Raw genomic sequence first — 13,269 nt, 5'->3', positions numbered from 1 at the left:
TGGCAGCTTACAACTGTCTGTAACTCCAAGATAACATTCTCACACAGACATACACACAGGCAAAACACTAATACACACAAAATAAAAGTAAATTAAAAAAAATAAGTCAGACCCTTGGGAAGATGCGATCTTCCACATGACTACAGAGCAGCGGAGGTCATCAGAAAGGCATAGGAGTCGAGGCTAGTCCTCAGCTCCAACGGTACAGCTCATCTCCACTTTAACAATAAAATTTACCCTTACCAAGTAGCATTCCAAATTTCCCATCAAGAACTTAAATAAAGTGATACCTTTAAAAGGAGGAAGAAGGGGGAAAGAAATAGCCAGCCAGATGCTGTCCTACCTGCTTTAACCCAGGCATCAGTCAGGAGATAGAGGCAGGAAGATCGGGAGATGGAAGTAGACACAGACATACCACACACAGGGGGTGGATGGGTTACAACAGGCACATGACCAAGAAAATATACTGAGGGAGCTGGAGAGATGGCTCAGTGGTTAAGAGCACTGGCTGCTCTTCCAGAGGTCCTGAGTTCAATTCCCAGCAACCACATGATGGCTCACAACCATCTGTAATGAGATCTGGCACTCTCCTCTGGCGTGTGGGTATACATGGAGACTGTTGTATACATAATAAATAAATAAATAAATTTTAAAAAAGAAAAACAAAATATACTGAATGAATGAATAAACAAAGTAAAATCAATTCAGAGAACAAAGGAAGAAACCAAAAATAGCAGATACCAAAAAGGGCAAACGACATCATTGTTGTGGAATATTATTTTAAGACGTGTGGTATTTGTTTATGCTGTGGAACATTTGTTTTAATGATGCAAAGGTGTGTTGCATTCTTTTATGTTACATTTGTTTAACTCTGTGAAGCTGTGTTACTTTGCCTGTCTAAAACACCTGATTGGTCTAAGAAGGAGCTGAACAGCCAACAGCAAGGCAAGAGAAAGGTTAGGTGGGGCTGCTAGGCAGAGAGAAAAACACAGAAGGAGAAAAAGAGGGATTGGGAAGCAAGAAAGATCAAGGAACAAGAAAAAAAAAGGAGGACATGGGGGACAGCCACCCAGCCACATAGCCAGCCACAGAGTAAGAAAAGGAAGGTATATAGGATAAAGATAAAAGCCCAAAGGCAAAAGGCAGAGAGGACAATTTAAGTTAAGAAAAGCTGGGGGGGGGGGGGGGGCTGGAGAGACGGCTCAGTGGTTAAGAGCACTGACTGCTTCTCCAGAGGACCTGGGTTCAATTCCTAGCACCACATGGCAGCTCATCACTGTAACTCCAGCTCCAGTGACCCTGACACCAATGATAAAACACCAATGCACAGAAAACAGAAAAAAAGAAAACAAAAGAAAAGCTGGCTAGAAATAAGCCAAGCTAAGGACAGGCATCCATAAGTAATAATAAAACTTCACGGGTGTTTATTTGGGAGCTGGGTAGTGGGCCCCCAGAAGAGAAAGGAGCAAAAAACAACCAACATCACATCATTCAAAACTTACATGCTTTTTAAAAAGATTTTTATTTATTTAAGATTTTTTAGATTTATGTTTTATTTTATATGTATAAGTGTTTCACCTACATGTATGTGTGTGCATCACATGGGTGCCGGGTGCCCAGTGAGGTCAGAAGAAGAGGCCAGATCCCCTGGAATTGCAGTAACAGATGGTTATGAGCTTCTATGTGTACTGGGAACCAAAGCCAGATCTTCTGCAAGAACAACCAGTGTTCTTAACTTCTGAGTCATCTCTCCAGCCCCACAATTTGCTTTTGAAATTTTCTTTAATTTTTATGTGTATGAGTGTTTTGCCAATATCTGTGCACACCATCTGCAATGGCTGCAGAGGCCCAGAAAGTGTTGGGCCCCCTGAAACTGGAGTTTTTAAACAGCTGTAAACCACCATGGGTGTGCTGGAAACCAAACCTGGGTCCTCTAAAAGGGCAGCAAGCGCCCGTAAGCACTCAGCTTCTCTCCAACCACAAAACACATCATTATTTTTAACCTTTATCTATTTTTTTTTTTTTTTTGGTTTTTTGAGACAGGGTTTCTCTGTGGTTTTGGAGCCTGTCCTAGAACTAGCTCTTGTAGACCAGGCTGGTCTCGAACTCAGAGATCCGCCCGCCTCTGCCTCCCTAGTGTTGGTATTAAAGGTGTGCGCCATCACCGCCCCGGCTACCTTTATCTATTTATAAATGAGTTATGTGCCCCCACGCATGGAGGATCCCGAAGCAGAAGGAAGCCATGTGGATTCTGCAGGTTCTGTGAAATCCAGGTCCTCTGGAAGAGCAACAAATGCTCCAGCCCCACACACAATATTTTGTGAAGAAAATACAAAGACAAGAAGTAATGGGTTGGCCGGGCAGTGGTGCACGCCTTTAATCCCAGCACTCGGGAGGCAGAGGCAGGATTGCTAAAAGTTCAAGGTCATCCTGGTCTACTAGCCAGTTTCAGGTAACTGGCCTATTCGGTGAGACTCTTATCTCATAAATAAATAAATAAATAAATAAATAAATAAATAAATAAATAAGTAAATAAAATAACCCAACAGGCCAGACATAATGGCATACACCTTTAATTCCAGCATTCTCTGGGAGGCAAAGGCAGGTGGATCTCTGTGAATGTGAGGCCAGTCTTATCTACATAGTAAATTCCAGGAGAGCCAAAGCTAGAGTAGAGAGACCTTGTCTAAATATATATATTTAAATAATAAGGAACCAGCTGGGCCCAGCACTTGGGAGGCAGGACAGGCGGATATCTATGAGTTCGAAGCCAGCCTGGTCGACAGAACAAGTTCCAGGACAGGCTCCAAAGCTACAGAGAAACCCTGTCTAGAAGATAGGTAGATAAATAGATAGATAGATGGATGGATGGATGGAGAGACGGACAGACGAAGGGACGGAAAACTCAGCAAGCTAAAAAATAAAATATGAGTTTCCTCATCTTGATAAAGGGAACCTCAACAAAAACCCTACAGCTAAACACCTGAGTGTGGAAGACTATATACAAATATACAATCCCCTCAGATTAGTGACAGGAAACAATGTTCAGACTCACTACCCCTTTGAGCATCATCTTTTTTTTTTTTTTTTTTTTGAGACAGGGTTTCTCTATGTAACCATCCTAACTGTCCTGGAGCTCTGAAGACCAGGCTGGCCTCAAGCTCAGAGAACTGCCTGCTCCTCTGCCTCCCAAGTGTTGGAATTAAAGGTGCGCACCACTGCCTGGCTTGAACATTATTCTTAAAGTTCTAGATAATACAATAAAACAAAATAAGCTGCGCATAGTGATGAAGAGCGGCTGGGAGGGAGGAGGAAGAGGAGGGAGGAGGAAGAGGAGGGAGGAGGAAGAGGAGGGAAGATAGAGGAAGGAAGAACTTAAACTGGAAAAGCAAAAGCACAGTTGCTTTTTTGCAGATGATACTATCGTCTACAGAAACCATGAGGAATCTACAAAAGGTTACCAAAATGCAAACCAGGTTTTTTTTTAAATTTATTTATTTCTTAGAAGATTTATTTATTTATTTATTATGTATACAGTGTTCTGCCTACAAGCCAGAAGAGAGCCCCAGATCTCACTTCAGATGGTTGTGAGCCACCATATGAGTACTGGGAATTGAACTCAGGACCTCTGGAAAAGCAGTCAGTGTTCTTAACCTCTGAGCCATCTCTCCAGCCCCCGAAAACCAGGTTTAACAAGGTTGCAGACACATGGCCAATACACAAACCCACAATTTCACTTTATATACTAGCATTAAATAACTGTAAAGAAATGAAAACTGAACATGGTGGCACATCCTGCAATCCTAGCACCTGGGAGGTGGGAGCATGACAGTCATAGTGTAGGCCAGCATGTGTAGCTGGAATTCTTTGGGGCAGCACCCAGCTCCCAAATAAACACACAGAGACTTGTTATCAATTATGAATGCTTGGCCTTAGCTTAGGCTTGTCCCACAAGCTCTTTTAACTTAACTTAACCTATTTTTATTCATCTATGTTTTTGTCTCAGGGCTTTTTATCTTTCTCTCATTCTATACGTCCTACTTTCCTGCTTCCTCTGTGGCTGGCTGGCTGGCTGGTCCCTGGCATCTCCCTGGTGTCTCTTTTTCTTTCTTCCCCAAGCCTAAATTCCTCCTTCTACTTACCCTCCCTACCTGGATTTCCACCTATACCTCCTCCCTTGCTATCAGTTGGACATCTTTTTATTAACCAATCAGGTGCCTTAGGTAAGGTAAGGTAAAGCACATCTTTACATAATTAAACACATTTTTGCATAGTTAAACAAATATTCCAAAACAGCATGGCTACATAGGAGGAGGCCTGTGTCAAAACCCAAAAATACACAAAACCTATAAATACAGTAGCATTCTCAATAGAATATACTTAAAGAAATTTAATCAAGCCAGGCAGTGGTGGTGCACATCTTTATTCCCAGCACTTGGGAGGCAGAAGCAGGCGGATCTCTGTGAGTTCAAGGCCAGACTGGTCTACAGAGTGAGTTCCAGGACAGTTTGTTACACAGAGAAACCCTGTCTCAGAATAAGAGAGAGAGAGAGAGAGAGAGAGAGAGAGAGAGAGAGAGAGAGAGAGAGAGAGAGAGAGATTTAATCAAATGTGTCCATGACCTACACACTTAAAACTATAAGACACTACTGAGAAAAGCCAAAAGATCTGAGTAGGTGTCGACATGCTTAAATGGGAAGGTCACAAAGAAATGACTGTTCTCTTCCAATGACCTGTGGGCTATACTCAGTCCCCATTATTCCCAGCAAGCTCTTATGTAAGACTTTTTTAAAGGATACCTTGGGGGGGGGGGGATGAGGGGTGGAGAGAGGTAAGCGCTGCTGTAGTCCAGGCTGGCCTTGAATTCAAACAATCCTCCTGCCTCAGTCTCCTGTAATCCGGGGTTTTATGGAGGAGTTACTGCACCTGACTAGAACTATAAAATTTACCCCTAGAAGAGATGGCTCAGTCATTAGAGTACTTATTATGTAAGCGTGAGGACCCGAACATGGATCCCAGACACCCAGTTAAAAGCCAGCTGTGGCAGCGCGTCTGTAAGCCCAGCACTAGGGCAAGTGCACAGCTAGTTCTGTCAATCAGTGAGCTTTAGGTTCAACAGCCCTACCCCCCAAAAATAAAAACAGAGCCAGACATATGGCATTCGCCTTTACTCCCACACTCAGGAGGTGCACACAGGCAAGCTGTATCCAAGGCCAGCCTGGTCTACATAGGAAGTTCCAGGACAGCCAGAGCTACATAGAGAGTCCCTGTCTGTCTCAAAACAAACAAGCAGGCCAGGCTATGGTGGCGCACACCTTTAATCCCAGCACTCGGGAGGCAGAGGCAGGCGGATCTCTGTGAGTTCGAGACCAGCCTGGTCTACAGAGCTAGTTCCAGGACAGGCTCCAAAGCCAGAGGAAACCCCGTCTCGAAAAACCAAAAAAAAAAAACAAGCAAACAAAAACAAAACCACAAAAGTGGAGAGCAACAGAGGAAAACACCTGATATCAACCTCTGGCCTCCACATACACACAAACAGATATAGACACACAAGTTACCAGGAGACTCAAGGCTGGACCATAACTTTACAGCAAAGCCTTTACCACCCCATACCAATAAACAAACAAACAAAATCAACATAAAGACACAAAGGACCAAAACTTAGACCATCTGCTTGTTGCACCACAAGACCCAGCCATACGTTTTTTAAGACTGAGGACTTGGCAGATAGCTTGGGGGTAAGAGCACCTGCACACAGCATCCCCAACACCAATGTAAAAGGCAAACACAGACCTAGAACTGGGTGTATGCAGAGTCAGGAGACTCACTAGAGCTTACTAGCCAGCCTAGCTCAAAATAAAACAAAACACCAGCAAGCTCCAGTGAGAGCCATTGGCTCAGGGTGATAAACCAGAACACTGATGCCTTTCTCTGGCCTCAACACACACGACTGGAGCAGTTGTGAGCTCACGACCACCTCTACCTGCAATTCCAGGGTATCCAACACCCTCTCCTGGCCTCATGGGCACGTGCACACAAGGACACACTCACACACAGACACAACTACACATACACATGAATAAAATCAAGGTGCTGGCTGGCCACTCAGGAGGCAGAGGCAGGCAGAGCTCTGTGAGTTTAAAAGTAGCCTGTTCTAAATAGTGAATTCCAGGACAGCCAGGACTACATAGTGAGACCCTGTCTTCGTCCACCCCCAAAAAAATGGGGGTGGAGGAGGTGAGCAGCTGGAGGTCTAGGTGGCTCCATGGTTAAGAGCACTTGCTGCTCTTGCAGAAGACCAGGCTCCACTGCCTGCACCCAAGGGTGGTCACAACCATCCATAACTCCAGATCTAGGGAATCTGATGCCCTCTTCTGACATCCAAGAGTACCAGTCTATATGCGGTTCACAAAACACATGCAGGCAAAACATGCATAAACATAAAGTAAGTAAGTCTAAAAAAAAACATTTAATTAAAGGAAAACATCTTTAAAAAAAGTTACAGAGTTCAAAACAGTATGTATTTGCAATAGGCTTATAGATACACAGAATAGAATCCACAAATTCACCTTTGTGCATACTTAAAACAATTTGATTTTTAACAATGGTAGAGATAATTTAAAGGGACTCTTATCAACAAATGGCACTGGAACAAGGACACCACAAACAAAAGTGAACCTTAACACAATTAACACGTACAACCAGCCTCAGCATTAGTCAGCACAAGTAAATGGAAGCCATAAAGCTGTCCCACCGCACACTCAGTAGAAAGGTTAAAATCAGAGTGACAGGCAATACCACGTGCTGCTGTGCGTGTGCACCAACCAAAGCTCTCAGACACTGTGGGGGATGAAAGACATAACACAGGTTTGCACACAAAGCTAAATACACACTGACCACACAACCTAGCAATTCCACTCAGGAGAATTTACCAAAACCCTGAAAATGTCCTTACACACTCTACATGAATCGTATAGCTTTAAGCTAGCATCCAGGCTGTGGATTCTAGGACCACATCCTAAATGACCCCAGATTCCTACCTGCTGACACGTGTCCCCTTTTGTGTTCCTTCCCCTAGATTATGGGTGGAATCTGTGACTTGCTCCTGCCAAGAGGAGGCCAAAGAGGACAGGATACATGTAATTACATTAATGTGGGCAAGATACAAGACTACGATTTCCTTTAATCCATGCACTCTGAAGGCAGGGACAACTGGATCTCTGGGACTTCAAGACCAGCTTGATCTACAAAGCAAGTTCCAGGACAACCAGGGCTACATAATAGAAAGATCCTTGTCAAAAAATACATAAATAGATAAAAGAAACATGTTGTTTTGAACCTGCCAAGTTTGTGTAGTACTGTTACAGAGCAATAGAAAACTAATGCAATCCAAACGTCCATCAGCTAGCGTACATGGTGAACTATGCCTTAGTCGTAAATTGTTGGAGGGGCTGGAGAGATAGCCCGGACAAGAACATACTGTTCTTGCAGAGGACCTGAATGTGGTTCCCATCAGCCACATAAGTAGCTCATAACCAGTTGTAACTCTGGGTCCTGGAGCCCTGATGCCCGAGACTCCACAGGTACCGGCACTTACATATGCACACACACAATTTAAAAAATAAAACACCACCAGGGGGTGGTGGCTTACACCTTTAATCCCAGCACTCAGAAAGCAGGAGGATCTCTGTGAGTTCGAGGTCAGCCTGGTCTAAGGAGCAAGTTCCAGGACAGGCTCCAAAGCTACAGAGAAACCCTGTCTCAGGGGACGGGGGAGGGGGGATTTAATTAATTAATTAAATAAAACACCAAAAATAAATTTAAAAAAAAACTAGCAAAATTATAAAAAAAAAAAAAAGCCACTCACTTAGAAAATTACCTTACAACTGGGCATAGTGGTGCATGCCTTTAATCCTGGCACTCCAGAGGCAGGTGGAGTTCAGTGGGTCAGTGAGTTCAAGGCCAGCCTGGTCTACAAAATGAGTTCCAGAACAGCCAGGACTGTTACACAGAGAAGCCCTGTCTTGGGGGAAGGAAAAAAAAATTACCCCTACATAGCAATATGATAGTCACTACCTTAACCAAGCAACCAAACTTATCCCCAACAATAAAAAGACTGTGTCACATGACTCCAGAGACAAGTCAAGAGAACACAATTTATATATTTATATATATAATAAAAGTATATGTAATATACTTTTACATACAGACTACAAAAAACTAGACTTTGCCATCATGAAAGAGCAAGTAGAATCTGCTGGCACCAACACTGGCACTTATCATGAGCAATCATGGCATCTTTTCAATTTTCAAGAGAAATTACTTCAAAACGAAGAAAAAACAGCTTCACTAAAGCAGGGGTCAACACACAAAACCACACAGCGAAGGCTGTGATGAGGCTTACAGAAAGCACTCCACCATCTACGAGTGCAGGTCCAGAAGGATCGAGGGGATAGCAATGTGCAACACTTGTGTCAGGGACATAAATGACCCCTTCATCCTCAGAGCAACCCTGAGATAGCCGCTGGCCTTTTTTCTACTTTACCAAGGCAGGCAGAGGATGGAAAGTTAGGTAACTGGCCAGCTCTCAGGGCTGGTGCCTACTGGCGAGATTACCAGGCCAGGGAGATGAACTTCAGCACCTTACAGCACCTCGCAGGCAAAGAGGGTTCTTCACCACCAGAAACCAGAGACGATACCACGAGTCCAACTAAGGAAGTTTCTTAGAGGAAAACGCTAGTGCAGTCCCACAGGTCTATAAACCATGCCGTCAGGCCAGGGGGATTACTCAACAGCCCTTTCCGTACCTCTCTGCCCATATGAAGAAATATGCCAGGCAAATGTGGTGCGCACTGGCTCTCCTGAAATGCACACTTAATTGGGCTAGAGAGAGGACTCAATGGCTAAGAAAGCCTAGGTTTCAGTTCCCAGCACCCATAAACAGACACAGGCCCATAATCCCAGAACTGAGAAGTTCAACCCCTAGGACCCACATAAACAGACACAGGCCCGTAATCCCAGGAGCTTCTACAAAGATAGAAGGCTTGCTAGGGCTCACTGGCCAGCCAGTCTAGCCAAGCCATAAGTTAAAGGTTCAGTGAGAGACCCTGCCTCAAAAAGATAAGGTAGAAAAAGTAAATAAAAAAGGTAGAGAGTGTGGCCTACAGAGGGCTTGGCAGCTACAGCAGGAGCTGCTCTTCGAGGACACAGACTTGACCCTCAGCTTCCACATGGGGCTTCAGCACAGCTCCAACTCCACTTCCAGGGGTAAGAAGCTCTTCTAACACCTGAGGCGCTAAGACACACAGACTGCAAAGACAAAACACCATGCACATACATAAAGAGCAACTGAGGAACACATCTAACTGACCTCTAGACAGCTTGACCTCTGACCTACACACACCCACCCACCCCCNTCTCTCTCTCTCTCTCTCTCTCTCTCTCTCTCAAAATATAACAGCTGGGTATAGTGGCTTTTAATCTCATTTTAATAAATGCTTTTTAATCTCAGCACTCAGGAGGTGGAGCCAAGTGGAGCTTGAAACCAGCCTGGTCTACATAGTGAGTTCCAGGCCAACTCACAGCTACAGAGTTAAGACTATGTCTCAAAAAAAACAATTAATTGGTTAACTAATTAATGAAAAGATTTTCTAGGGGCTGGAGAGATGGCTCAGAGGTTAAGAGCATTGCCTGCTCTTCCAAAGATCCTAAGTTCAATTCCCAGCAACCACATGGTGGCTCACCCATCTGTAGTGGGGTCTGGCGCCCTCTTCTGGCCTGCAGGCATACACACAGAAAGAATATTGTATACATAATAAATAAATAAATAAATATTTTTTAAAAAAAGATTTTCTAATTAAAATTGAGGCTGGGAGTGTAGCTCAGTAGGTAAAATGCCTCCTTTGCATATACAAGGTCCTATCTCAGTCTCTATCACCAACAGGTTAGTGGCACATGCATGAAGTCTCACTTGTTTTAAAGTGTGTATTTGCAGCTTGCTGTTAGTGACAGAGCACAACAGAAAGCTCAACTTTTTCCTCAGGCTGCCAGCACATTCTGATGCAATCCTGTCTCTCTCAGCTTTGGAAAGGAGGGCAAAGGAGCAGCAGAGCTCAAACCAAACAAGTGCTGCCAAACCCTAGAGACCTTGGACCCTCCAGGCCAGCCTGGTCTACAAAGCAAGTTCCAGTTCAGCCAGGACAGGACAGTTACACAGAGAAAAGAGAAACCCTGTCTCAAAACACCGGGGGGAGAGAGAGAGAGAGAGAGAGAGAGAGAGAGAGAGAGAGAGATTGATTGATTAGCTACTACCTTCCACACGTACAAGAAACAGAGGAACCCTTCCTTAAGCACCCGAAGGGTTCCAAGTGGGAAGACTGTTGGTAGCCTTCGTAAAATGGCAAAGTATCTTGGAGGAGGCAGAAACTGTGGGCGCATTTCAATCCCATTCCTAAGCAGTTCAAGAAAATTCAGGCACCGAGGTAGTTGATCAAACTAGGTGGGACAACACCAGGAAAGGAGATCCTTCTTTCAGACACCCCAGAGTCCAGAACCCTGGGCAATGAGGAGTCCAGAATCAATTAGGAGTTCCTGTTTCTGTCTTACAGCACCCACATCGGCCTGAATTACACATACCACTAACAGAGGCCGGTCTAAGTGTCCAACTCCTTTAAGTGGGATCCCTCTGATTGGCTTATCACCAGCAGTAAGACAACAAGAAATATAAGTGCTAGCCCTCTGCCTAGGAAGGAAGTGAAATACTGGTGAGTGGCTGAAAACTCTCAAAGGTGCTTAAGCCTCCCGGGCCATGTGTTTTTCTTTTCAGGTCTATCCTAATTAAATTTAAACACAGATGGCCAACTAAAGGAGTCCCACACAGTGCGGGCTGAAATCAAGACTAGGTGGGGCACAGGATTTAGGGCCCGTTGCAAAACTCTGCCACCCACTTCTGCACTTTGCAAAGGGCAGACAAGAGTTAGCTAAAAAGCACTACTCGGTGGCCAAAGAGATGGCTCTGCAGTTAAAGGTATTTGCTGCCAGGCCGGAGGACTTGAGTCCCATCTTCGCCATTCACAAGGTGGAAGGAGAGGAACGAGAAACGACTCCCGCAAAGTTGTCCTCCAACTTCCCCCAGTGCCACGGCTTGCGCATATTCACAGAAATAAAACAAAATTAAAAGTAAACATAGCCTGACTTCTGCAAGGACAACGTTCAAGCAGTAAGTGGGCTGTCCCTTAACATCGCTCCTCATCCCAAGCCTCCTGGGCATCATGACCTCCCCACCGCAGAAGCCCAAGCAGCAACCCTGCCCCATAACCGAAGCGGGGTTTGCTCCCGTCTACAGGTGAAGAACTCGGAGGGGAGTCCTCGGCCAAGAAAACCGAACCGAGAAGCAGAGAAGCGCGGGTTGGGTCCTCAGCCAAAATCTCGGTTGCGTCTGTTATTGACACTCCGTCCACTCTCCACGCACGCACAGAGAGCGAAGAAGTCCTCGGAGCGACCCTCCAAGTTGGCAAGGGAGCCCCCAGGGGACCGAAGACCAAGAGGCCGCCACTGGAGGGGCCGCGGCGGCGGGAGAGGAGTCGTCGGGCCCCTCCCCACGGGGGGGACAGCCGGGTACCAGCACCTTCTCCACCTCGCCTCCGACAGGGCCCTCACATCAGTGCTCCGAGGTCCCAGCCGGGGCCCGCCGTCCCCCACGACCAAGTCCAGCGGGCTCCTAGGGGGCCTGAGGCCGCGGCCAAGACCCCAACTCCGAGATGTGGGAAGACAGGGGTCACCGGGGCAGGAGCCGGGCGCCGAGGACCCCAGAGGGGCGGGGCCCGGAGGAGAGACCGCGTCGGGGGACCTCGGCTTCCAGGACTCGGGTCGCCACCCCAGTGCCAGCCGCGCGCCGAGCGCCGCGGCGGCCCCGGTCCCCGCCACTCGCGGCAGGGCAGTCCCACTCCCCTCACCTGGCTCGGCTGCTCTGCCTGCTCCGAGGACGCCATCTTTCTGAGACCTGACTAATCGACCGCCGCTGGCCCGAGTGTCTCCCGAGAGCGCTCGCTCTGGCTCTCCAGGCAAGACCAAAGTAGAAGGACCTGAGCCTGTCGATGTGGGCGGGCTCCGGGCAGAAAGGGTTGAGCCTGGTGTCAGGGTTACCTTGCAGGTTACAGAAAAGCCCATGGTCCCCATTCTCTATTTCTAATATAATATCTTTTCTTGTGGTTTTACATTGTTACTATGTTGACTTTGGGGTTTAGTCACATCCACTTTCAACTCCTTCCTCTCACTCTCCCCACATGGCCCACCAGGTTCCCCTTCTTTTTATTTTTTTGGGTTTTTTTTTTGTTTTTTGTTTTTTTGTTTGTTTTTTGTTTTTCGAGACAGGGTTTCTCTGTAGCTTTGGAGCCTGTCCTGGAACTAGTTCTGTAGACCAGGCTGGTCTCGAACTCACAGACATCTGCCTGCCTCTGCCTCCCGGGTGCTGGGATTAAAGGCGTGCGCCACCATCGCCCGGCCCCCTTCTTTTTAAAAATAAATTTATCGCCGGGCGGTGGCACGCCTTTAATCCCAGCACTCGGGAGGCAGAGGGAGGCAGATCGCCAGCCTGGTCTGGAAGAGCTACTTCCAGGACAGGAACCAAAAAAAACTACGGAGAAACCCTGTCTCGAAAATAAAAATAAATAAATAAAATAAATAAATAAATTTACATGTTTGGTTATTTAAAGGGGATTTTCATTTGTTTTCCTTTTCTAGACAAGGCCTCATGTAGTTCAAAATAGCCTCAAACTTCCTATGTAGCCCAGGATGAACTCCTGATCCTCTTGCCTCCACCTCCCAAAGCTGAGATTACAGGTGTGCACCACACACACATTTTAATTCTTGAATTAAAACTCTCCCTATTCTCAGAGCACCGTGGTCACATTTAGGGACTATTTATTTAGTAAACAATTATAGTGGCAATTGGAGTCCAAGGTGTCAGCCACCAGGCTACTCTCTGATGACTGAATCTCATTTAGGCAAGGCCATGGGAGTACAGACCCCAGAATGTCTCCGGGTCCCAGAAAAACCATACCCTAACTTGGTCCCACCTCTTAAAGATAATTAGTTAACAAGACTTCCCTGTCATATGAATGCATGTGGGTTCCTGGGATAGTTTGTTTTTCACCTGTAGTACATAAAATGTTTAGTCATGTAAGGGATATGAAAAACATATTTTTTTTTACTGTTTGTGTGGCATTCTTTGCAATCATTCACTCTAAAAATGGAATGTAACCACATTTT

The 13,269-nt window shown here is 45.8% G+C and overlaps 2 protein-coding genes and 1 long non-coding RNA gene across 5 annotated transcripts in view; 1 reads left to right on the top strand and 2 right to left on the bottom strand.

Moving 5' to 3' along the window:
* Window positions 1-12,277, bottom strand: part of Pex14 (peroxisomal biogenesis factor 14) — a 136,292-nt gene extending 124,015 nt beyond the window's left edge. The window contains exon 1 of one of the 3 annotated variants that reach the window (XM_050153150.1): window positions 11,955-12,277. In XM_050153150.1, coding sequence (XP_050009107.1) covers window positions 11,955-11,990 — 36 coding nt within the window. In that variant the 5' untranslated portion in view covers window positions 11,991-12,277. Of the gene's footprint in view, window positions 1-7,879; window positions 7,910-11,954 lie in introns of those variants that run through there. The other 2 variants (XM_050153146.1, XM_050153149.1) reach the window with 2 other exon arrangements.
* On the bottom strand, window positions 8,170-11,620 carry LOC126508145 (uncharacterized). The gene is made up of 3 exons (XR_007593721.1): window positions 11,387-11,620; window positions 10,636-10,741; window positions 8,170-9,309 (listed from the first exon to the last, which is right to left on the bottom strand). It is a non-coding gene; the product is annotated as an uncharacterized lncRNA (long non-coding RNA).
* A 972-nt stretch (window positions 12,278-13,249) lies between the features above and the next one.
* The window catches only part of Dffa (DNA fragmentation factor subunit alpha), an 8,464-nt gene continuing 8,444 nt past the window's right edge, over window positions 13,250-13,269 (top strand). Inside the window, 1 exon segment of the mRNA XM_050153131.1 lies at window positions 13,250-13,256. Coding sequence (XP_050009088.1) covers window positions 13,250-13,256 — 7 coding nt within the window.

The sequence above is a fragment of the Alexandromys fortis genome, unplaced genomic scaffold (genome assembly GCF_014885135.2).
Source record: "Alexandromys fortis isolate MF-2015 unplaced genomic scaffold, M_Fortis_MF-2015_v1.1 scaffold_88, whole genome shotgun sequence".
NCBI classification, from domain to species: Eukaryota; Metazoa; Chordata; class Mammalia; order Rodentia; family Cricetidae; genus Alexandromys; species Alexandromys fortis.
This window is presented reverse-complemented; position numbering and strand designations above follow the sequence as displayed.